This window comes from Typha latifolia, chromosome 4 (genome assembly GCF_019914945.1).
Source record: "Typha latifolia isolate L0001 chromosome 4, TyphaL0001v2, whole genome shotgun sequence".
Classification (NCBI taxonomy): domain Eukaryota; kingdom Viridiplantae; phylum Streptophyta; class Magnoliopsida; order Poales; family Typhaceae; genus Typha; species Typha latifolia.
The window spans coordinates 5,393,292-5,418,388 of NC_133089.1; the positions used below are offsets into that span (position 1 = coordinate 5,393,292).

At 37.7% G+C, this 25,097-nt stretch overlaps 4 protein-coding genes and 1 long non-coding RNA gene across 9 annotated transcripts; 3 read left to right on the forward strand and 2 right to left on the reverse strand.

Annotated features, from left to right (window-relative positions):
- The first annotated feature begins 330 nt into the window (after positions 1–330).
- Positions 331–6,320, forward strand: LOC140787639 (eukaryotic translation initiation factor 3 subunit C-like). Its single transcript, XM_073136670.1, has 4 exons — positions 331–472; positions 604–681; positions 774–2,603; positions 5,049–6,320. Exons 2-4 carry the CDS (start codon positions 658–660, stop codon positions 6,048–6,050), a joined length of 2,856 nt encoding a protein of 951 aa, XP_072992771.1. The 5' UTR covers positions 331–472; positions 604–657; the 3' UTR covers positions 6,051–6,320.
- Positions 6,321–7,008: 688 nt separating this feature from the next.
- On the forward strand, positions 7,009–11,706 carry LOC140786857 (uncharacterized). 2 transcript variants are annotated; one of them, XM_073135552.1, is made up of 6 exons: positions 7,034–7,123; positions 8,114–8,147; positions 8,681–8,765; positions 10,179–10,292; positions 11,281–11,382; positions 11,466–11,706. In XM_073135552.1, the coding sequence occupies exons 3-6, from the start codon at positions 8,703–8,705 to the stop codon at positions 11,508–11,510; spliced, it is 324 nt and encodes a 107-aa protein (XP_072991653.1). In that variant the 5' UTR covers positions 7,034–7,123; positions 8,114–8,147; positions 8,681–8,702; the 3' UTR covers positions 11,511–11,706. The 2 variants fall into 2 exon arrangements, with proteins under 2 accessions (XP_072991652.1, XP_072991653.1); XM_073135551.1 differs by lacking the exon at positions 8,114–8,147 and having other exon boundaries at positions 7,009–7,123.
- A 1,998-nt stretch (positions 11,707–13,704) lies between these two features.
- LOC140785768 (zinc finger protein CONSTANS-LIKE 1-like) lies at positions 13,705–14,874 on the reverse strand. Its single transcript, XM_073133754.1, has 2 exons — positions 14,218–14,874; positions 13,705–14,135 (listed from the first exon to the last, which is right to left on the reverse strand). Exons 1-2 carry the CDS (start codon positions 14,836–14,838, stop codon positions 13,872–13,874), a joined length of 885 nt encoding a protein of 294 aa, XP_072989855.1. The 5' UTR covers positions 14,839–14,874; the 3' UTR covers positions 13,705–13,871.
- Positions 14,668–15,157, forward strand: LOC140785769 (uncharacterized). The gene is made up of 2 exons (XR_012108516.1): positions 14,668–14,805; positions 14,898–15,157. It is a non-coding gene; the product is annotated as an uncharacterized lncRNA (long non-coding RNA).
- A 1,944-nt stretch (positions 15,158–17,101) lies between these two features.
- LOC140786584 (putative lipase YDR444W) lies at positions 17,102–24,527 on the reverse strand. 4 transcript variants are annotated; one of them, XM_073135116.1, is made up of 11 exons: positions 24,054–24,527; positions 23,905–23,972; positions 23,156–23,226; positions 22,343–22,591; positions 20,860–21,023; positions 20,722–20,777; positions 20,564–20,616; positions 20,340–20,457; positions 17,924–18,021; positions 17,322–17,413; positions 17,102–17,231 (listed from the first exon to the last, which is right to left on the reverse strand). In XM_073135116.1, exons 1-10 carry the CDS (start codon positions 24,479–24,481, stop codon positions 17,342–17,344), a joined length of 1,377 nt encoding a protein of 458 aa, XP_072991217.1. In that variant the 5' UTR covers positions 24,482–24,527; the 3' UTR covers positions 17,102–17,231; positions 17,322–17,341. The 4 variants fall into 4 exon arrangements, with proteins under 4 accessions (XP_072991217.1, XP_072991215.1, XP_072991218.1 ...); XM_073135114.1 differs by having other exon boundaries at positions 17,102–17,413; XM_073135117.1 differs by lacking the exons at positions 17,102–17,231; positions 17,322–17,413 and adding an exon at positions 17,439–17,581.
- Between the last annotated feature and the right edge of the window lie 570 nt (positions 24,528–25,097).

Sequence of the window (25,097 nt, forward strand, 5' to 3'; positions counted from 1 at the left end):
GGAATTTACGAAGGGTTTGTCGGTCCAACTGAACTCGGCCTCGGCTGACACGTGGCCTGTCAAGTCGTCCTTTGGGTTGGGCCAGAACTGAAAGGCTTTCGAGACCATATATATTTGGGCTGGCTCTAAGCCCACATGGATATATGTACTCTTCTTTCTCTTTGGATCATAACCAAATTAAAACTCAGTCTTCAACGATATCACCTCATTGACGACTCTTGTGAAGCCTCGGGTTATTGGTTATTTTGTGGGGTTTGGAATATTGGGTAGGTTAAAATTTTTAAACCCGTTAAGCTTTAACCCTTTTACCTGTTACTCACTAATGAGAGAGGAAAGATTAGGGCATCTATTCCTTTTCCTCTTTCGTTCTATCTGAAAACGGCAGCCCTAGCCTCGTTCTCTGGCGACGGCGTCCTTCCTCTCTCGGCGACACCGGTCTTCCTCTCTCTCGACGCCCGGATTCTCCTAGAAGGTATCCCTCTTCTTCTCCTCCTCCTCCTCCTCCTCCTCTCCTTGGCTTTCCTTGTCCACTTCTTCCTTCTTTCTCCTCTCCTCGCATGGAATATTTCTCCCCTCTCTAATTTCTGTTTTGTATTGCATCAGTCCCTTCTCTGTTTTGATCTTCATAGATCTTAGAAGAAGCAAAGAGAAAGAGCCATGGCTTCTCGTTTCTGGACACAGGTGCGTTCAATCTAACCCCCATACCTAGTGCTAACGCTCATATGCATTTATCTGCTCCTGTTCATCATGTAAATGTTCTGTCTTGATTCCAGGGCGACAGCGACACGGAGGAGGAGGAGGAGGAGGAGGCATCCGAGTACGGCGATGGCAGTGAGGCCGGGGCACCGGCTGGTGAGGCCGCCGGGGCCGCGGCCATGAGCCGCTATCTCAAGGAGTCCGGGAATGCATCTGGTAGCGACGAATCAGATTCGCAGCGCCGTGTGGTCAAGTCAGCACGTGACAAGAGGTTCGACGAGATGAGAGCCACCGTCGAACAGATGAAGAACGCCATGAAGATTAATGACTGGGTCAGCCTCCTGGAGAGCTTCGAAAAAATCAACAAGCAGCTCGAGAAGGTTGTTCGGGTTACGGAGTCAGAGAAGGTCCCTAATCTCTATATCAAGGCCCTGGTGTTACTTGAGGACTTCTTGGCGGAGGCGCTGGCTAATAAGGATGCCAAGAAAAAGATGAGCAGCAGCAATGCTAAGGCCCTTAACTCGATGAAGCAGAAGCTCAAGAAGAATAACAAGCAGTTTGAGGAGCTGATCATAAGTTACAGGGAGAACCCACAGAGTGATGATGAGGGCGCGGAAGAAGAGGAGGAAGAAGATGAGGACGAGTCTGGTTCTGAAGTCGAAGAGGACCCATCTAATATTGCAATATCTGATATGGAACGTGATGATGAAGATGAGGATGGTGATGAGCAGGGTGAGAGTGGTGGGGCCTGGGAGAAACAGATTAGGAGAAAAGATAAGCTTATGGACAAGCAGTTCATGAAGGACCCAAGTGAAATTACTTGGGATCTTGTTGACAAAAAGATGAAGGAGATTGTTGCAGCAAGGGGTAGAAAGGGAACAGGGAGGATCGAGCAAGTTGAGCAGCTGACATTTTTAACCCGGGTAGCAAAGACACCTGCCCAAAAGTTTGTGATTTTACTGTGTGTTATTGCAGCACAATTTGATGTGAACCCTAGCTTGCTTGGGCATATGCCAATCTATGTGTGGAAGAATTGTGTAAGCAATTTGCTTCTTCTTCTTGACATTCTTGCACATTATCCGAACATTGTGGTCGATGACTCAGGTGAGCCTGATGAACACGAGACACAAAAGGGTGCAGACTACAAGGGAACAATTAGGGTGCGGGGAAACCTAGTTGCACTCCTTGAACGTCTGGATTCTGAATTTTTTAAGAGTTTGCAGTGTACAGATCCACACACTAAGGAGTATGGGGAGAGGCTGAGGGATGAGCCTTTGTTCTTGGTTGTTGCTCAGAACATTCAGGACTATCTTGAAAGAGTCGGAGATTTCAAGGCGGCTTCTAAGGTTGCCTTGCGACGAGTTGAACTAATATATTATAAGCCTCAAGAAGTTTATGATGCAATGAGGAAGCTGGCAGAGCAGAGGACAGATGGGGCTGAAGGTGATATGGAGGGTGCGGCTGCAAGTCAAGCAGCTGATGGAAGTAAGGGGCCAGCACCATTTGTTGTGATTCCTGAGCTTGTGCCTAGGAGGTCTACGTTTCCAGAGAGTAGCAGAAACTTGATGGATGCATTGGTATCTCTTATTTACAAGTATGGGGACGAGAGGACTAAGGCCAGGGCAATGCTTTGTGACATCTACCATCATGCTATCTTTGATGAATTTCCTGTTTCTCGTGACTTGCTGTTAATGAGTCATTTGCAGGATGGAGTTCAACTCTTGGACATACATTCACAGATACTATTCAATAGGGCCATGGCGCAACTTGGCTTATGTGCCTTCCGGGCTGGTTTGATAGCAGAAGCTCTTGGGTGCCTGTCTGAATTGTATTCATCAGGAAGAGTAAAAGAATTACTCGCGCAAGGCGTACAACAAAATCGTTACCATGAAAAAACTCCTGAGCAGGTAACAACACATGTTTTATTGTATTTTTTTTCAGTATATGTTTATATCATGCATTGTTATATAGTTGCCTTGGTTATGCTAATTGTAAGACTCCATCTTGAAATATCACTGTATTTCTATCACTGATTTTTGGGTTCTACATTGTGAACTGAGTTCGGGCATAAGAATGTTTTTGAGGTAATAACAGTGAGAATACTTTCTCATGAATCTGGATAGATCTTCTGGTAACTAACATTGCTTTATTTATTATATGTTTGCTTTTCTTCTTCACTGCTATTGGACTGAAGTCCATACCTAATTCTTACCTTTCAAATTTTACTTGCCAGGTTGAGAGTTGTGAATTATTAAATATAAATAAACTAGAATATGACTGTTGCTTTCTGTTTTATAACAGGCTGGTATTTGCAATTAAATATTCTTAGAGATACAATCATACAATTATGCTCTCTTCACATGCATCAATTTGGCAATAATATTTTAACTTTCTAATGGTAATTAGTTGCTTATTAAATCTCTTGTTGTAGCCAAATTTGTGGAGAGTGCTTTTAATTAAGAATTTGTGTAACATGTTCAGAAGGCTACAAATGACTACACACTGATTTCATTTGCAAAGGTTTATTTAGAAAGAGTACCAGCTATGGACAATGGAGCAAGCTGAACAATATTTTGCAAGTTGCTTATATCACCCCTGCACCCCATTTTTGTTATTTTGATACACAAAGGGTGTTGCTTCTCCTGCATGGTTTCCCTGCTAGAAGTGATTTAAGAACAGGATATAGGACTATCCAACCAATATGACTATAAGAGTATGTTTTATTAGCACAGTCATGTAGAGAGCTGATATTTGGGAAACCTTACGGACCTTTAGCCATGATTACTTGTCTGTTTTAGGTGGAAGTATTTTCTTTTTTTCATTAATGAAGTTGGCCTCCTTATCATTATGTTGGCCCAGAAACTTAAAAAGGATTGTTAGTAAGCACGCTATCTGCATATGATATGGCGAAGTACCTCATGTACCGTTGATTGATTACTGAGATGAAATTGGTTATTTTTGTCACTAGAGGGGTATATGTGAAAAGTTCACAACTTTATGAAGTTCAAATATGCAGTGCTGATTTATCAAAGTTTACATGAAAATAAAATAGATTTTTGCATTTCCATGCAAAAGCCTCATTCTGAAATAGTATCTGCATTGTTAAGGATTGGAATGGAGATTAATCTCATTTAACTGGATGGTACTAGCAGAAGGTAATTATTATTGTTATCTTCTTTGGATTATCTATTAGAAATTACACATTAAGAAGTTGCTGAAGACCATCTTTTGCAGCTTTAGTTGTCATATAGCTAGGACAGAGCCAAGGTTTTTGCTTGCACAAAACAGTATGAATACTACTGCAACACTAGCTGGGGTGGAAAGATCAATATCACTAATACCCCATATTAGCTTTTGGAAGACTATTTGGATGAGGCACTCCAATTGTGTTTTGGCATTCGTAACTCCGAAGATTTTGTAGTTATAGATTGTCAAAACACATACAACTTGTTTGAGATAGAAATAAGGTGAAAAGAGCAAGGTAAGGAACAGTAGATGCTATTCTTTGGTTTCTTATGTCAAACTTCTGCAGAACTAGACAATAGTGCAAGGGCTAGACTCAGACAGGATGTCAAACTATTAATTGACTGAGTCGAGCTCATCTTCAATAGCTAGACGAAAACCTTATCCTACATCTCATTATTTAACCAAGAATGGACTTTGGATTTACTTTATTGGGGTTACTATATATATACATATCTACTTGGCATTAGTAACTAAATGTTCTGTTTGGTGTAAAACCAAGATATCCACTTAATAGGTGCTATTTGTGGCATCGTAGAAATATCTCAGCAGAAAATGTGATGCTCTGTTTCTTATTCTTCCTTACCATGCAGGATAATGCAATAGGATCTTGTGCTGAATTTCATGTCTTTCTTTACATGTTTGTGCATTGAGTAGGTTACCAACCAGGTGAGACATGTGAACATACTGCTGATGGTCGGTATGTCTCTTTAGTTGAAATGGGATGAAGCATTCACTCACAAGTTTCCCCCTTTTTCCTTCTGTTTTACAGTCAACCAAGCCTTTGACACTTTAGGCCTATTGGAATTCAATAGAATTTTTTTTGGATTTGTTCTTTAATTTGTTGGCATATGTATGTTGTTGGTTTGAAACAAAAAAAGAGGAAGCATGTCGTCCAATATGTCTGGATGCATGCATTCTTCCTTTGTTATTTAGTCTCTTTATTCGGCTCTGCTGTTTGCCAGAACACTCTGGTATCATTGTTGTGTCAATCTGTTACTTAGAGTACTAGGTAACAATTTGCATTTCATTTTGGGTTGTTTTATCTTGTTCTTATTTTTTTTCCAAGCGTGTGATTTAATGTGCAATGCTTTTTGTGATGTCTCCAGGAGAAAGCTGAGAGGAGAAGGCAGATGCCTTACCACATGCACATAAACCTTGAGCTCCTGGAAGCTACTCATTTGATATGTGCAATGCTTATTGAGGTCCCAAACATGGCTGCTCATACCTATGACAAGCGGAAACCTGTAAGCAAAACGTTCCGCAGGCTTCTTGAGATAAGCGAGCGGCAGACTTTTATTGGTCCACCTGAGAATGTGAGGGACCATGTCATGGCGGCTACAAGAGCTCTTAGCAAGGGTGACTACCAGAAAGCTTTTGAAGTCATTAAATCACTAGAGATTTGGAAGCTTCTACGAAACAAAGAGAGTGTCCTCGAGATGCTGGAGTCCAAGATTAAGGAAGAGACTCTGAGGACCTATCTCTTGGCGTACTCATCCTGTTATGACTCCTTGAGTTTACACCAGCTTACCACTATGTTTGACCTATCTGAGGCCCAAGCCCATAGCATAGTGAGCAGGATGATGATCTCGGAGGAGCTCCATGCTAGCTGGGACCAACCAACAAGGTGCATCGTGTTCCACAATGTGGAAAACACTAGGCTGCAGGGGCTTCTGTTCCAGATGGCAGATAAGCTGTCTATTCTTGTTGAGAGCAATGAGAGGGCCTTTGAGGCAAGGACCGGTGGAACACTGGATGGGCTACCGACGAGGCGTAGGGGAGAGAATCAGGACTCTTCTTCTTTAGGTAGATGGCAGGAGAACTTCATCACATCATCACAAGGAAGGCAGAGTGGTGGGTATGGAGGACGGACTGGATATGGTGGAAGGTCAGGTGGTTCAGGGCAAGCAGGTGGAGGATTTGCTAAGGATCGGAGCGGTCAGGGGCAACGCGGGGCTGGTGGCTACTCTGGTGGTTATGCAAGCACCCGGTATCAAGATGCTTATGGAAGCAGTGGGAGGACTCCCTACCAGGCAGGTTCATCTCTGAGGGGCTCGCAGGGTGAGAGCACAGCACGCATGGTAAGCCTCAGCAAAGGCGGCAGAGTTTAGAGAAAGAATAAGACTGAAAAGACAGAGAAGTTAAAGTCTTGCTGAAGTTTTGGTTCTGCGATCTTTACAAGTTTAACAGTTGCTTTTTGGCAACCTTTTGTTTCGTAATATTTTATTTGAGGACTGTATTAGCTTTCTGAGGATATATTTATTAATACTGTACTAGATTTATTTCTGAAACTATTATTTAGGTGTTTGTTCTGCTCCGGAGCATATGGACGACTATTTTGGTTTCAATCTTATATTTCATATTGAGTTGCTACTTTTTCACTCCCCACTCCTGTTCTCAGGTTGATTGATTGTTATTTCACTCTGTTACTTGTTTTATCATCATTGAAACCACTTTGGGAGGGGAGTAGTGTAACACAATTTTGGTAAGGCAGGGAATGGCTGATATCTTTTCAATGTCAACCTGTTTCCTGCTTGTGGAAATGCATCTTTCTGTTCTTAGATTCTGAGTCTAGTTTTATTAGAATCTAAGGTAAAATTTCCTTTTTATTTCTGTTCAACCTTTTGTTGTATAACCCCATGAGGATAGATGCTTGGTAACCCATATAAATGCTATCTTATATCCTTCACACATTTGTCATTTAGGTGTATCTACATACACCAAACGTAGACCACATAAAAAAAAGTATGCTTGAATAAGAAGAAGAAAATTGAGTTTTTTTTTTAGGATTTCTATATAATTGGTCTCTGAAAACTTTAAAAAATATCATAATTATCGTTCGTTTCTTTAAAATATCATAATTACTATAAAAAAGTTTGTTTTAATTTAGGTTTGGTTTTAACGATGAAAAGTTAGATTTAACTAGCCGATTATTGTTTGAAAGAACACAATAATTTCTTCCTTATTAGGGATATTTTGAAGAATGTAGGGGTAATTATGTTATTTTGATAGTTTTTAGTGGCAATTATATAAAAATCCCAAAGTTTCAGCAACTATATCGATGGGAATACTACAGCCAGAAGAGAGATTTGATGGCCTCTCTCTTGTCCTATGTCGCCCCTGGGAGCTCCTTCTCGTCTTTACACATGAAACCCATCTCCTCATCTCCTCCGACGGTCCTCAGGTAACATCTTTTCTGGATTTTTCTCTACTTTCCCATCTGGTATGTTGAAACTTAGCATCTCTATTATGCAATGATGCAAAGTTTTGATCATGTATAAGATCCATATATGATTTGATTACAAAGATGAGAATTTTCTTTTCAAAACGCTGTCTGTGGGTTGAATTCTTGCTTATACTTGGAATTCTTTTACATATTTCTATGAAATTGGTCAGTATAGAGCTGCCCAACTGACGAGAAAGAGGTTCTCCCTTGCGTTCGATCGTGTAATCTTCCCAATGGTTGATTAAATTTTCGAGATTAGACTCTTGAATTTCAAGGCGTTTCACTTTTGTGAAGTGCCTGCTCCAAGTATGCCTGTGTTTGATCTCGTTTTGTTTTCAAAATTCATGCAATATTTGACCTGCCTAATCTGTTACCACATTATTGCTTAAATCCTTTTGTCAGATAGGCTCTTCTCTTTTGCAGAATATCATATAGCAGTCATAAAAGTATACTTGTGCTTTTGGAGTAGCAGCAAATAGAAACTAAGCAGTGAACATTTAGATTTCACATTCTCATGAGCTAGGCAACTTGAGTTTTACTAAGTTAATTAGAATGATATATCCTGTGAAATTTGGTGTCAGAATTTCACAGAATTAAAAGAAAGAATAAAAAGAAACATAGTAACTGAAGTTTTAACTGTTATCTTTTGTTAATCTTTACCATGATTAACTAGAAACAGTTTATGGATTTCATGCACTTTGCTTTGTATGATTCTACAAGAGAAGCATTTGACTGATTAATCAGAAAATATCATAAAATCTCATAGGATATGGCACCCATTTGTTGGTCTCTACTGGTAAGGATGATACTGTCTTGCTACAATGACTTTAGATGGCAAGAAATACTTCATTAGAAGAATCTGTATCTTGTCTGTTTATTGCTTTAGTGCCACAGTTGTGAGAAGCTAGTATATACGTTATCTTACTATATTTATGCTGGTGATGGTAGGTGGATCTGGTGCTACAACTAATGCCTTTTACAGGTTATGATATATAACTTTTTGGGTGTTGTTGTCATTTCTTTATAATCTGTAAACCATGTAAATTTTAGCTAAATTTATTGCAAGGATCTATCATTGGCTATGAACCAGTTGACATTTTTATGCAAATATCTGAGTCATAATATTCATGTCTTGGATTTTGATTGATTTTTTGGGAAAAGTTCATTCAGAATAATTGAGATGAAAATTCGTCGGGATGACTTACATCTAACTATAATGTGAAGAGATGTTATGCAAGATGTATCCATCTTTGAAAATTGTTGATCACAATCCTTGGGGGTGTGACTCACATTTAAAGGCTTTGCAAAGTTTTCCTACTTCATGTCATTCACCTACCACATTTATGGTAGATAACAAAATTTGATTCATCTAGCTGCTAGCTTTTGCATCATCTTTTGGATTCTGGCTGACTTCTGCAATTAGAATTAGATCTACTTATAAGGGTCACTCAATTCTTGATGTTTTTTCTATAGTAAATAGTCATCTGAAATATCTATTTATCTCTCTTGTGATAGCTGGAGCTTGCAAAACAGAAAAATGGCATCTACTGTATCTCGGAGAAGCCAAAGGCAATCGTTCCTGGTTTATGCTAATGCAAATGTATGTATCAAGATTTCTTTGTGTAAACTCAATAGTTTTTGTTTGAATATGATTGACATTTAGTAAGTATCTTTTATTCATTAAAGATATTGCTTCTTAGAAGTTCCACTTGGAATGAAGTATCTCGCAACCTCTTAATAGTCGGTTGACTTGGTTTTATGTAGTGTTCCCTCATCTTTATTTCTAAACTGCTCGTAGTAAGTCATCTGTTAGGTTTATTTAGTTTTTGCCAATGCAAATCATTGTAGCGCCAACAATGGTTGGCTAAGTATGCTCAAGGTTTAGTAAGCCTTCTTCTGTTCATAGTACAAAGTAAAAGCAATCCTTCTTAGTGCAATCTATGGCTTGCTTTGTCTTCCTTGCTAGTTCTTTAATCATATATAAATGGTTCTCTCATATCAGAAAGGTTCTTATATAATTGTGATCTGATTCAAATCTGGTAGATATTACAAAGGTGTAATCACCTAAGAGTATTATTATAGTAAGCTTCTCTTAGTTCGCTGCGATGTCTGCCTTTGTCCATATTTGACCAACTTTGGTTAATTATGTATATAAGTATCATCTCAGATCATTTATTGTGTCATTGGCATGCCTGGCATTCTTTCATGTGTGCCTTATGTTCAGCCCAGCCAACCTTCTTACCTGTAAGTGTATGTCCTTAAAACAGATCTCTCTCAAAGAAGCAACTCACGCATCAATATTTAACTAAAAAACATTTAAATTTAATAAAACACCAAAAATATTTATCAGATTTAAGAGTAGATCCTCATTCCTACAGTTTGGGCCATTATTGTTAAAATTTGACAAGACTTGAAAACCAAGTGACTAAACACTGCTGACAAAAATAGGTTTAAGTTGTTCTTGTCTGAAAGTCAATCTGACATGCTGTAGTCAGTCTGTTGCTTGCGTTGACATGCAAGTTCCACCTAAAGAATATTTGCATGTGTATGATCTGAGCATGAAAATTTTGTTCTCCCTTTTCTACATCCAACAGAAGGTTCTGCAATACATGGATTGCCATTCTGCTCAACACGGTTGGCACGAGTCAATACAGCCAGTGAATTTAGAAATCAAAGGAAAATTTCAGTTTTCTCAGGGTGTTTTACAAATAACTAGGAATTGAGCATGTCTTATTTTAAACCAACATATCTCGGGGTGTTTTTCATCCATTTTGATATCTCTTTGCATTTTGTGCTTGATTTATAAAAATCATACTTCAAAATTTAGAAATCAAAGGAAGATTTCAGTTTTCTCCTAGTTATTTGCCACTTTTTGATAAAAAGGAACACCTATGTCTTGTAGATAAGTTGTATATTTATTTCTATATTTCTCTTAGCGAGTTCCAATATCTTCTTGGTGCTTTATGTTGTTTCTGCATATGTAAAAGCTAACATGCTACCTTAAATGCGCTAGGCACGTCAAAGAAAAGGAAGTTCAAATGATGACAGTATAATGGTTGATCCCGTGGAAGCCAAGCACTTAGCAGCGAAACAGATGCAAGAAATTCAGGCCAAGGAAAAACTAAAAGTATGAGAACCTTTTATTATTGCAATCGTTACTAAATGAGACACTAGGAAATAATATTTTTAATGGTACCATCATGGTTGAATTGATCAACAAGAATGTCAAGTAATAATAATGATGGCAATGAAATCCAGTTACTAATTTTGTTTTAACTTTGTGTAGTCATACAATAAGATTGCTGTGAAAGTAATTACGTTGAATGATATAACTTGCTTTCTAGATGTACTTGCAGAGCAAATTGTCAGTTTGGTTGTAAAATATATGGAGAATATGAATTTGCCTAGCGTTTGTAGTTATCACTGAAATAATGTGTTGGGCACGTTTAGAACCAATTCTAAGTGGATTTCAATTGATTTCATTTGGAGAGAATTCGATTGATTTTATTTGGAAATAAACTGTCTGGAAAATAATGAACCAATTCTAATCTTGTTGTTTGGAACGAGGTAAGAATTCATTTCATTATGTTCATTTTTCGTGTTATACACATGAGTTTCAATAAGAATGTAACAGATTAACAGTTAGTTCTGAGGTTTGGATAAGTTAAACTTAAGTGGCAAATAAATTCTATTTAAATCTGATCTCAAACATCAGACATCATTACATACACCGAAATCTGTCCAAATCCGTTAAAATCAATTGAAATCTCAACACTCAATGCTTCCAGACAGTGGACTGAGTGAAAATTAAAATTTCAATTCAATTGCATTATACTGATTTGGTGATTCAAAATAGGTGTTAGTGTTCCACCAGTAGTCAATTTGCAAAGATTTGAAACTAAGTTATAATCTTCCTTAGGTTTATCAGTTTGGTTCTAGAGCATTCATTCACAACAAGGCACTTAAGACTGTTTGAAATCAATTCTAGAAAGAATTCAATTGAATTCACTTAGAAATGAATTCTGCTGTTTGGGAAAGAATGAAATGGACTAGTTTCTTCATATCATCTGAAATAAACTTGTTTCTTAAGCTGTCAGTAATGTGTTCTAATTCAGAGACGTCGTCGAGCTGAAGCGATCAACGGTGCATGGGCAATGATCGGTCTTACCGCAGGTTTGGTTGTCGAAGGTCCAACAGGAAAGGGCATTCTGGGCCAGGTAAATTGATCATGTAATTGGCATAAAATTCTTATTAGTTATTCAAGATTGCATTGTACTTGACGTATATTTCACCCTTTCAGCTGGCTGGATATTGGGCTGCCTTTGCGCGTTTGTTTGCACGATAAACACATTGCGGCGGAGGACCCTTTTTTTTTTCAACTGATCCATTTAATCAAAAAAATCTCTATGTACAGATAATAGGCTTGGTCATTCCTTTTACCTTTTATTAGGAAATCACTGCTGTAAAGAAAGAACTTCATTTTGTTCAAAAGTTGGAACAGGACATTTTGGAATTAAGAGGAAATTTGAGAGTTGCACATATACGTTATTTCGAGAATTAATAGGTGCCAAATAGCAGTTATCAGCCCCTCAATGCATATGATATTGAGGTTTTGATTGAATATAAAATATTAAAACTATCGTTTTAAGTTTTTAGAATAGTTGGTAAATCAGCATGGTATGATGGGTTAAAATCTTACTGTTAAAATGCCTCTGCCGAGGAATGCTATCTAAAGGTTTAAGCATTTAAAATAGCTTGTTTTTCTATTATTATGGATTGATAGAAAGAAAAAGAGTGATGGTAGAAAAAATAACAAGCAGAGCTAAGAAAATTGAATGCTTTTTATTTTTTATAATAAAATGCACATAATTTATACAAGACGAGACTACAAATCCCTCCTTGAGAAGCAAGAACCATCGACAAAGGCCAATAAAAGGCTTGCCGCACATAGCACGATGATACAAGCAAGCATAAACTAAAAAACAATATAAAATATAGATATGTTATCCAGCATATATTGACGAAGCTAGGGGTGTAAAAACAATTATCTCATTTTAAATTTCGAGATAATTTGATATTACTTTTATTATTAGAAGTGTAGTGTTCTTATAATTTACGGTTTAAATTTTAAATTTTAAGCTTTAATAAAATTTTACTTAATTGAACTATTTAAGCTTAATTTAGCTTGAATAGTTCTTAGCTCATTTTAAGGTTTGCTGGCTTGGGCTCGGTCTACCTCAGTTTGAATAATAGGATTGGTTTAGCTTTAGCTTAAAATAGCCTAGTTTTAAGTTTAGGCTTGGCTCGATCTCAATTCGGCTCAACTTAAGTTTGTCTTGAAAATAGGTTCGATTCTAAGTTAGGCTCAATTTGACTCAACTAAAGCTTGACTCAATTTGAGCTGAATTGAGCCTAAATCCAAATCTAGGTTCGAAATTAGTTTTGAGCTGAGCTTAAGCTGGAGCCGGCTCACTCAAGCTTGGCTAGTTTACACCCCTAGATGATTTGCCTCAAAATATCTAGGAAAAAAAAATCAAAATGAGAGAATTCTAGATGACGTGATTGAACGCAGGTTAGAAGACTATGGAAGACTTATTGACCCACTAACTTGCAGCTGATCCCCAACCTTCCATCACCGGTGATAACTACGATGGTGTCAAAGGATGCAATAGCAACGTCAACAGCAAAGGCATTCGGAAGGAGAAGAAAGAAAGGAGAGAGAGATGGAGGAGTATGAGCAAACATAAAAGAGAGAAAATAAGAAGAGGAGGAAAGGTATATTAGAGTAAATCTCCCTCTTCTACAGTAAATCTCTTCACTTTAAAATAATTATCCTAGCACCTATCTTGCCCGGCTAACAAGTTAAGGCTCATATGATCTTCGGTCATTGTTCGGCTAATATCTCATGATCTAGCCATCCAAACCCTGCGATCTTAGATTCGTTGTACATAAGAATACAAAAAAAATAATTATTAATTATGTAGAATAACAAGTATAATATCTGATTATAAACTAATATATATTATTATAAAATATGAATAAAAATAATATATTAAAGAATTAATATTTTCTTTACCAAAATAACGGTTTTAAATGACAAATAAACATGTGGTTCAAACTCATGACATTTGGTTTGATACCATATTAATTTATCAACTATTCTAATAAAAGCTTAAGTTGCTAGAAAAAAATATTTTTATACTATAACAATTAGATAATCAAATAAATCAAAAGTTTAAACTATTAAATAAGAAATCAATAATAACATTAACCCTTTAGCATGCTCAACTACCCATTTCAATCATTGAACCACTTTAAGGCAGGAAAATGATAACTAACTTGATTACAAGATTTGAACAATAACTACTTCAAATCTAAACCAAGCTCCACTTATTTAAACCGAGTGTTATCTTGCCGAACTAATTATTTTAACAGCCCTAATTACACTAATCCTGCATGGTTGCACAACCAATCTTAGTTTTATAACACAGAATCGATCCGTGTGGTTAGTTTTGATGGCCGTTAGATGCACATCAATATATATCTAAGATTGTCGAATATTAGTGAGCGCGATAAAAAATATTTTTAAAAAAAATCCGAGCGCAACCACCGTACGGCGGTGGACCATGCAGAGGAAAGTTGCTTGGCCGTACTAGCTTCGCTGGCCATTTAGAAACTATAAATAGCACCCATAGTGGTACTAGTTCTAGAAGGAGGGCACAGCGCGGAAGTCGGGGTCGGCCACGAGGGCGGCGACGGCATCCGCGGCGTCGGAGTAGATCCTCCCGACCTCCTTCTCCACCTCCGCACGCTTCACGAACCTCCCCTTTACCCTCGGCCTCGCCTCCGCGTACGCTTTCCTCGACGCGTACCGTATCGTCTTCTCGAACCTTCGGCTCTTCCTCTTCTCCCTGTACCGCATCACCCTCGCCGTCCGATCCGGCACCACCCCCACCTCCGACGATGACACCTGAAACTCTATGGATCCAATCAAATGGCGAATGGATCGGAGAATTCGAATCAGTGAGGTGAGGGTTTGAACGATTAGTTACGCTGTGATTGAGAGATTGATCCGTGTACGAGGCGTCGCTTTGCTTGGATTCGGCAAGATCGAGGAACGGATTTGGTTTGGGGGAGATTGAGGTCTTGATGTAGTCGAGATCGAGGTATGGATCGGCGTGGGGGAAGTAGAAATCGCCCGATCTAAGCTTCTTAGGATTCGGATTGGCGTCGGAGAAGAAGAACTCGCCCGATCTGAACTCGAACTCCTTAGGGTTCAGATCGGTGATGAGCCACTTCTCTGCCTCCCCCTCCGCCTCGTTCTCCTCGTCGTCGGAGAAGAGATCCCTGGCCCCGGCGGCGGATGAAAAGGGCCTGGACGCGGAGGAGAGCGGACCGAGGGACGGAGCAACGGGGCGGCCGGCGAGGGAGTGGCCAGCGTGTATGTCAGCGTCGCACGTGACGGCGGCAGGGGACTGTTCGCACACCTCGCGCAGCCACACGCGCTCGTGTGGGACGGGGAGGCCGCAGTGGTGCACGCGAGCGTCGCACGTGCCGCAGAGGTAGGCGGAGTCGGCGACGCAGAAGATGAGAGCGGCAGAGTTCTGGCACGTGTCGCACGGCCTCGCGGATATGCCCCAGTAAGTGCTCCACTCCTCCCTTTCCCTCGCCATCTCTTTATCTCAGTCTCCCTCTCAGTATCTGCTCGTTATATTTGGCGGGGATATGGTAGTCTCTCTCTCCATCGACTGTGGAGTTCAGTTGGGGGGACGTGGAAGGGCGTAGGCCATGCATGCATGGGGGCGGTGCCGGGATCTTGATGGATCTCACTCCATGTGGGGCCCTAAATTGACACCGAACTTTTCTAAACTATAAGCATCACGTTTTTGTGGTTTTTGTTTTCATATATCTTGAAAACTATCTTATTATATATTGGGTATGTCTTAAAAACTATCTTATTATATATTGGCTATGCCCCTCTAGGCCTCTACAGCCTTACCTCTCAAAATGTGGGTTATTTGCATGGTTAGCTATCTGATTATTTGTTAAGGCAAGTCTCAATAATTTAATAAGAAATAAAAAAATATCATTAACTAATTTTTTTTATGGAAACTAAAATTAAGATATTTTAATTTTTTATATCTAAATTGCTTAAGTTTTAGCAATTAGTTAACTCCGAGAGTATTCGTACAAAAAGATAAAAAGAATTTTAAAGGGTATATACACACCAACGGGTAAAAGTTATCTATTTGAGAGTATATATGAAAATATCAAAAAAATTTAGGAAATATTAAATTAAATGGAAAGAATTTTTTTCTTTTGATTAAAATATCTTAACTATCATGTCCAATGCAGGCACTGCCCATACCCAAATTATCATGAACAATAATAGAGTCCAACTCTGGAGGCAAGTCATGAGATTATCCCAACTCTTGCCTCTTGAAGTTTTCCTCCTAAGCTTAGCAAGCGAGTCGGTTGTTCTATTATTTTCTCTATAAGTATGCAAAAATTTATCCTCCCTAAAGGTCGACACAATCAAGAGGCAATTGGAGAGTATCCCCAAAGCCATCATAATCCAATTTCTAGCCCACAAAAAGCTTTAACTAAAATCTCTGCATCGGTCTCTATAATAATTCTGTCTCATTTGTCTTTAGCTTTCAAAAGCGCTATCTGTATAGTCCAAACCTCACAATACGTAGTCAATTTCTTGATGGTTGGCTCCGCTTTAGCCCAAAAAAGGTCGCATCGCTTATTTCTACCTACAACTCCAGCACCACCGTGATAGTTACCCCCATGAAACGCCTTATATGTATTAATTTTAATCTATCCACGTGGCGGAAGCATATTGTCTCTAGGCACCAATTTTAGGAATTTCTAGCATCCGGCTACTTGCCAGCTCTTTATTGGTTGCTGTAGGACTTGTAATTTAATCTGGAATAGAGCAAATATTGCCGTTAGAATTTTTTTTCTTTGAGAGCGACTATGTTACCGTCAGAATTAACTCAACAACTAACTACACCTTCTTGAGATGGAAATCCAATTAAATTTTCCTTTAGCATTAGATTGGACGATTCCGTGAGGTTTTGTTTAGGTGTGTTGGAAAATTCTTGTGTGGCCAAGTAATGCTTAACCACACAGAGCATTTTAGTCGACAACTTCCAGTGAACTTTTTGTATAGAAAAATGCAGAAATGTAATATATTTCTCGTGTTTAGCGACTTTCTTAGGCAGGATCATGATCAACGTTTTAAAATCTGTTTAAAGGTTTGAGATAAGGCCTTGATTTCAAGGATGACTAGTCGCCGTAGGATCAGCGACTTGGGTCGTCGCTAAGAAAAATTCTACTGAATGATATCGTGATTGGGATGATGGCTTTTGTCCACCAAAAACTGGGTGCCAACTGTAACGATAAGCAAGTCCGTAGACATTTGTTAGACTAACTAATAAGTGCAGTGAGATTGAAAGATGCCCTCGCAGTCTCGTGTTTCAAGCTTTCCAATTTGTAGGCTCGCCTGTCAAAAACTTTGGGACCAAGATCATATAGTCCATGGAGGCGACTGATGTAAAATTGAGTTGGTTGCACTTAAAAGGTCTAACAACATGACATACGATTCGACATTGTGACTCGTGGCTTCACACTAGCAGATTTTGAATTTTGCGAACGCAATTTTATTTTTATGTTACGTTGTTGGGACTGGTTCTGCGAGTATATTTATATATGCCCAAAGAAGAAAAAAGAAAAGAAATAAACAAAAGGAAAACTATAAATTAAAGTTATTTATCTTGTCCTGAAACCTTTTGGCTGCTGGAAGTTTGGAATTATCTGAGCTGTATCCATTTGGCTGCTCAGGCATAACAAATTTTTGGTGTACTGTGCATAGACTAAAATAGGGACCAGCAATCTGATAGTCTTAGTCTGAGCACACAAATGAGGATATGGTAAATACAACAGCACCTTCTTCTGCATTTAAACTGTGCAAGTACTTTTATGTTTACTGCACAATGAATCAACAAGCACTGTCTGCAAACAAATCACCACAAGTTCCAGAAAATTACCGGAAGGTAATCTACACAGAACAAATAATGAACAAGACATTAATTTTACATGCAAAACTGAGGTCTTGCAAAATTTTATACAAGATACTGCGAGCTGAAACCTGTAAAATTTAGCATGGGACTAGGTGAGAAAGTTGTCTATCATATGGAAGACTACGTCTGCACCGTCAGAGTTCAACCAGTAAGTATTCACCTGAATATTTTCTTGAGTAAGTAAAATATCAAGGAAGGGACAGTACTCAAGGAAGATCTACATATTTACCAAGGCATCACTACTAAGCTGGTCTGCGAATTACAGCATTTAGGGGCATGAGTATAATAGCTGGAAGGTTCTTCCTCACAGATTAAAGCTTAAGATGCTCTAAACCAACATTAGAAAAATTCAGAAATGAACATAGGCAAGCATAGGTTTAAAGAAATGATATCAACAGTGCATCATTGGCTAAAACATATATGCTCACAGACATCAAAATATCATGGCAGATATTAGATGGTTGGATAGAAAGCAATGACTGCATCTGAAAATTGGTACATTTAGTTTTATATTAATCAGAGATGGCTAAAGTGTTGCCCTTTGATAATGCTATTTTGCACCTTCTTAGAAAACACTGACAACAGTAATCAATCATATTACGAGTCAAGATCTAAATGAGTTAAAAAAGAAACACCTCGAATGCAAACAAAATCGTAAAAGAGCTTTTACCTGGATGGTATTATGTGCAATGTATCTTTGCCTACTCTTTTGGAAGCTTACATCCACACGTTCCCAAGATACTTGTGTCAGACCTCTAATCATCTCCTCTGCATGTGAAGGATAATCTATTAGAGCTTTCAACAAAGCAAAGGAGAAACAGTATTCATTGTCTATATAGTACTACGTAACATCTAACTCCATTCTATATTGGGGTTAAGATGTAAATTGCCAGAGACATTGCTGTTACAATTGAATACCTCCATAAAGTCAGTGCATACCCCATCATATGTTTGAAGTAGACCAAACAACTTACCCAATTGTTGACCCGAGAACATGTTAAACTCAAGGTTTAAAAAATCGGTATCTAAATCTGTTTAGAAAAATAATATATATTAGACGCTCATATCAGATCAGACTATTTTTTTAATTATATAAAATTTTAAATATTTTATAAAAATACAGAAAAGTTTCTATCAAACTCTTTTTTCCACTATCTCTCTTATTAATTTTCTCCCCCACTGATTTTCTCTCTCCCTCCCGCTAACTCTCTATCTCTTATTAACTGTCCCACTATCCCTCACTACCACTACCTCTCACTACCACTCCCTCTCTCATTAACTCTCTCTCCCCCCTTCACCAACATGCTTCTTTCGATCTCTCCCTCTCCGAATCTCTCTCCTCTCTATCTCTCTCCCACTAACTCTTTCTCTCCCTCACCGACTCTCTTCTCTCTCGGTCTCTCCCTCTCTGATTCTTCTCCAGAGATGCCACTCTAACAAGCTCCGATGAGGTATTCTCTTTTTCGCTCTCACTCCCTTTGATGAGCTCTCTTTATCTCTCTCACTCTCTTTGACGAGCTCTCTTTATCTCTCTCACTCTCTTTGACGAGCTCTCTTTATCTCTCTCACTCCCTTTGACGAGCTCTCTTTATTTCTTTGTCTCTCATCTCTTTCTCTCTTTTTTTATCTCTCCTTCCTCTCTTTCTCCCTTTCTCTCTCTCGATTTTGACCAATACGGCCAATCCCAACCTGAAACGGATCTAGTATCGGCTAAAACTTGGAATCATGATTACTATTCAATTTTGCAAATTAATTGCTACTTAAAAGAGATCTTCAGTGCAAATCTGGCTTAAACAGTACGATAAACTCATAAAAGATAATATTTATCTCAATGCTAATAGGCTTGTTTTTTCTCTAAATAAAAAAGTGCATTTCTAGTAGGATACTTGAGTTTGTGACAGACAAATAGTTCCCAAGTACCTACCACATAAAGTCGATTTTCAGAAAGACCCGCCATGGCATTGGGTGCAATAGAAGATGCTTCCTTAACCCACGAATTCCAAATAATTATTTCTTAGTTCATAGGTCGAAGTATTTCAATTGTTATTAAGTTATTTCATTCATGCATGGTGATATAGATGCTACACTTGCTGTTTAGTGAAGAACACCCAAAGTCACACTAATAACATTATCCAAAGTTCTGATTGCTGATCAACTCTTCAAGGACTAATGGGAGCAATGCTCAGCTTGATTTTTCCACTTCCAGTTCATTACTCATCTCCAAATATTAGATTTACTGAAAGCCTGCAAGCAGTGTGCTACTAGAAGCAGTTTGTCAGTTAATTATGTTTGCTTAGATGGTATGAAGGTTATGCTGAGGTACTGATACCTTTTGACTGCATATCAACATGTCCACACCTAAATAAGGAGTCTGAATTTTCTAGGGTATTAAATATCCAGGCCAAAACAAAATGTGCTACTTCTTTATCTTCAGGCACAGGATCGAGGAATCAGCAGAACCTTTTGGTCAACAAGCACTGGACTTAGTTCCATAGTTGCATATATGCCAAGGTATCTTTTTTTCTGGACAGTACCTTGTCAGCTGATTAACATAAATACAAAAAAGAACATTAGGATGAAACCATTAGATCTTAAATAGGAGAAAATTGTTGTCAGCTGTAACCATAATTATGTGTCTATGTCTAGTTAATTTCCCACTATATCTAAATCTAATGAGTAGTACAACACCAGCATGTGGATTGTTGTCAGACAACCTCTAAACAGCTGACAGGATGTCTAATCCCACATGAAATGCAGCACATCTTCACAAAGAAACATCCTATTCTTTGGTCAAAGGACTTGCCTTGTGTGATATATATCTTGGATAAATATCTGAAGCTTTAAAATAGTTACCTGTTATACTAATCATTAGCCCTTGATCAAAAACATGAAATATTGACTTGAGCATAATTATCATCTACACTTAAAAAACGACCGAGTTTCACCTCCAAAAGAAATTTCCATCCAAAAAAGATTAGGATACTTTCAGAAGGTTTAATTCATATTATGCCCCTCTAGAAGCAACTGCATATTAACTCTAACATGAATAGCAAGATATTAAACGAATAAGTAAAATATTGCCATACCTTCCAGGTCATGACGCCAATCTTTGATAACCGCATGTTCTTTATTATTATTCTCTATTTTTTCCTTATCAACATAAACTATATGAGGATACTTCTCATCATGTACAAGATGTCGACGCTGAAATAATAAATGAAGGCAAGAAAGTTTCTTTTAGACACATAAAAGCAAGAGTTTCAAAAACCTAAACTGAGAGCCAAAATTAAGGGTAATTTCTTATACATACTTTTGGCAACTCATGCTGACGCCGGATTGATGATGTTCTCCATCCCACAATATCTATTTAGTAAGTTAAATGCAGCAGATTCCATACTTTATGATCAGAATTTTAAAAGGAAAATATCATGAAGCAAAAACTGTTGAAAATTAATGTAAACAGGATACGATCATAATTCACATTGGCATATGCAACACGTCGCTTAAAAGAGCACAAGGCAGACCTGCATAAGAAAATCAATGTGATGAGCAAGACTCATAGCAGTCAAAATTTTACAAGAAAAGCAATAACAGGGATAGTAAAACCTGAATTTTATATCATCAGAATCATCAACCATTTGAAGGAGAAGTGGCGGTTTCCCATCATCATTATCTGTGAGGAAAAGATGCTTTCCAGTTCTTCCAACTATCAAATGTGCAGTTTGTGATGCCCTTCGCTCCAAAAAAGGAATACCACAGAGAAAAGGAAGCTGGTAGAATATATAGGCACAAGGCAGAAAAATCTGAATATGAGACCATTATTTACAAACTAACAGATATTGCAAAACAGCTCGTTTGCTCATTAATCTTTTTGCACCATTATGAAGTGGGCATGATAGAGAACTATGTTCCATTGAACTATTGAAGTGATACAGTGTACACGTGAAGTATTTATTCTTGTCCATACAAGTGAGCACAGAAGCCTATATTAAGTAGTTGATTAGGAACTATATTAATTAGTTGATTAATATACGAGAATCAAACTGTACTATATTAATTAGTTGGTTAGGAACTAAAAGAGAGTGATGGAATTTTCTCTCCGAAGTATCCATAAGAAATCCTTGTATTCAGTGGCATACAATATTTGGAATGACACAGATATGAAAAATATGATGCCCAATTACACAAGGTTCTCGCCAATGTAGGGTTTAAAGAGAGAAGATGTATGCAATTTTACCATCATTTCTAAAGAAATTATTTCCTTGACTTAAACCCATTCCCTATTGGATGCAAAAGGTAAGCCTTACCATGAGATTAAGTGATAACCCTCTCTGAAACAACATAATTATAGAAGAGCAAAAGGAGGCTTGCCAAAATTGAAATGTGGCTTTAATCTTTCTATAGTGTGCAACATCATAGAATGCTCAATGTTATTTAGCCCGCTCTTAATGGGTCAATGATTACTTGAACAGAATATATAAAGAAATTAAACTCATCAACATATTCAAGATGAATAAACATGTTTATTATGGTGGTCATTTCTACATAGACCAAGCATATAAATGGAGAAGCAACACTATTATCTTTGAAGGTTGACATAACTAGTTTATGCAGTTGTCAGACTGAGTTCTAGAAAGTGTTAAGAAACAAGATTAAAATGACAGAATAACAAACTATAGGGAAATATATCACATGCCTTCAATAACAAGTCGAAACAACAAGTTTTCTGACTTTCCAATTACATCAACTGACAAATGACTCTTGATGATGCTCATGTCAAAAGGTTTTTCACCCTGGGTATCCAAGGTTTCAATAAAATGATAGTTTTGGCATTTGCACATAGTAAGCTTCTTTCATAAAGAAGCACCCTGAATAGATATACAAGAATGAAAGGGTAATAAAGGTTTGCAGCTTGCAGAACTCTCAAATCACACTAATACATAATGTTCAGATTTATGATAAGTGTGTAGTTATGTACCAATCATCTTTCGCTACACATCAAGAATAATCCAAGTCCAGCTAAACCAAAATAATCTTGAAAGATACATGTAAAGGTGCACATAATTAGCAGACAATTTATCCATCTTACCTGTTTATGCCCCATTGAACCCAAATGAGGAGTGGCAGATGTTATAAAATTCATAGGTTCCAAGCCAACTATTCGACCTTCCAGACAATTGCCTTCATCTAAACAGCCCTCAGCACTAGAAGAAGATTTTGCTCTGTTCTGAGGTTCGTAAAGCCTTCCTATTGCATATCTGGCTACCAGCCCACCCAATGAGTGGGCCACAAATGAGATCTTCTGAATGCCTCTTCTTCGCGCAATAACTGATCGAACCTATAACAAATCTACTAGGTGCAATCATATACTTATCATGAAATGATAGTTACCTTCAACATAAACTTCATGAGATATCATGGACACATAAGTTGTGAGTAGAGAAGTGAAATGCAACATGAACACCCTTGGGGTAAACCAGTAAGTAGCCTTATGAGCATGGTTTGAACTTTGAAGTTTCATCTGAAAGTGAGATATTGTGCCGAAACGCTTCACATTTCGGTCTTATCCAATCCAGAATTGCCCTCTGAAACTAGCATCCAACTGAAACAACTCTATAACAATTTTTTTAATATATATTTTAAATTATAATATGGATTTTAATCATTTCACTTGAATCCAGCTTGTACTTAAATTCAGTGTCAACCTCATTGCTTAAATGCTAATAGATTTTATATGATGTAAGATAAAGACAACTACTTATCAACAGAAGTACAAAACTGGAACTGAAATTGACCGAAACATTTCGTTTTTATTAACCAAAATAGAAACCAAAACTTCAAACCATGCTTATGAGCACAGGAAGAGAGAAACCAAGGGCAATGCCTTAGTAAAAAAAATTACCTCTGCAGCTAGTCTCTCACCCATCATATCAACTCCATCATAAGTGAGTTTAGAATAATTGCACTCACTGCCTGCTTGAAGGAAATCATATAAAAATCCTTAGTAATAGTTAAACAGTAAACGATAATGCCGTAACATACTTGATACTTGCATCGCTACCTAATAATAAAAGAAAAACGAGAAAATCTTAATTTCTTGTAGAAACCCAATAAGATGGCATACAAACAGTATGACCTTAATGTTTTACGTTCTTCATATTTAGCAATTTTCAACAATATAGTGTGTCTCATAGCTAAGGAAAGCAACTAAGGAAGATGGTAAAAAACTTCCCAAATAGTGCATCTTATTCTGGGCATTCTGGTATTATCATGTCAGGTCACTTATCTCAGCTAGCATAGTTTTCTAGATCATAACTAACTGCTTGAAACTTCGGATAGCTAACAAAGGGGCCATATGCATTTTACGGTAATCCCCTCCCTGCATTCATCTCTTTTCTTTGAGATTTCAGCACAGCAAACAAAGTAAGCTAAGAGACCTAGTCAAAATACTCTTAAAAACTACACCTTGAACTTAATAATTCATCTAATGCCTTATTTCCTTATTCCACATTTTTCTTCAGTTAACAGCTAATCAGGATTCATGCCCCATGTATAAATGTACTGAGATTAATTAGCATTTCTATCAACAATTCAAATACAAAAAATGCTAACAAATATGGAGAAACAGCAGCTAAGAGTATTTAAACTCACGATGCACAAATACTTTATTAGGAAGCCTCTTCACAAACTGCTCCGCCGCAAACTTCCAATCCTCCGGACTGCATTCACGCATAACCAATCAAGATCGACAACTAATTCCACAAACTTCTATCCAAAATTATTAAAACTGATATCAATACCTTCCAGACAAGCCGTTAATCATCACAACGAGATGATCCGGAAAGCTATCGGTCTCCGGCTCCACGGCCGAACTCCACATGTCCTCCCCACCGCTTGCAGCCTCCACCTCCACCTTCTTCTCCTTCCCCTGACTCGCGACCAAAGGCTTGAAGCAAGCAATCCCGAATCCTAGCCTGAGGCGAGGCCACCGGCTCTGGCGGCCGCGAGGAGTCGCGGAGCCGGCCATCGATCTGACGGCGAGCATGAGATGGAGACGGTGGGGATTCAGGAGAACTGGAGATGGAGACGAGCGAGCATGGTACCGATGGGATCTAGAAACCCTAGATAGTTGGAACGGATTGTAGACGGGAGACTTTTTAGCGCAGTGTGTTCTTGATCTCGGTTTTGTTTTGGCGTGCTTTTGATCGAAGTAGACGAGTCTTGTCATGTCACTGTAGTAGTTTTGTGATGTCGCGAAAGAAAGAACGGCAAAGAGAATAATTATATAAAATAAAGGGGATAATTACAAATATATTTCTCAACCTCATATATAACCCCTTGGTTAAAATATTTATTTAAAAATAATATATAAATGTTATGTGATTAATTTTAGATCCTTAATAGATTATTTTACTTTTAATTTTAAAAATACTTATTTAACGTTTTCAGTTAATATCGCGGTGAGAGACTTTCTATAGTTCTAAAGAGTTAATATGTATCAAAATAAAGATAAATGAGTGAATATGAAAATAAGTAATAATTCTTAGATGTTAGGAGTCTTAATTAAGAGAGAAAACAGAGGAAAGTAAATGAGAGACTTTTGGAATATCTTTTATTATAATAAAAGTGATGGTTATATCTTAGTCTAAAATGTAAAGGGGGTAAAATTACACAAATAAAATTATAATAATTTTTTTAATTTAACTTAATTTTATAGGCGCATGTGAAAAAATGTGATAGTTCTAGGATACAAACATAACTATCTCATTAAAAAAAAAAGGTAAAAATAAAAATAAATAAATAAATTAGCCTCTAAACTAAGCTAAGCATTTACAGCTCGAATC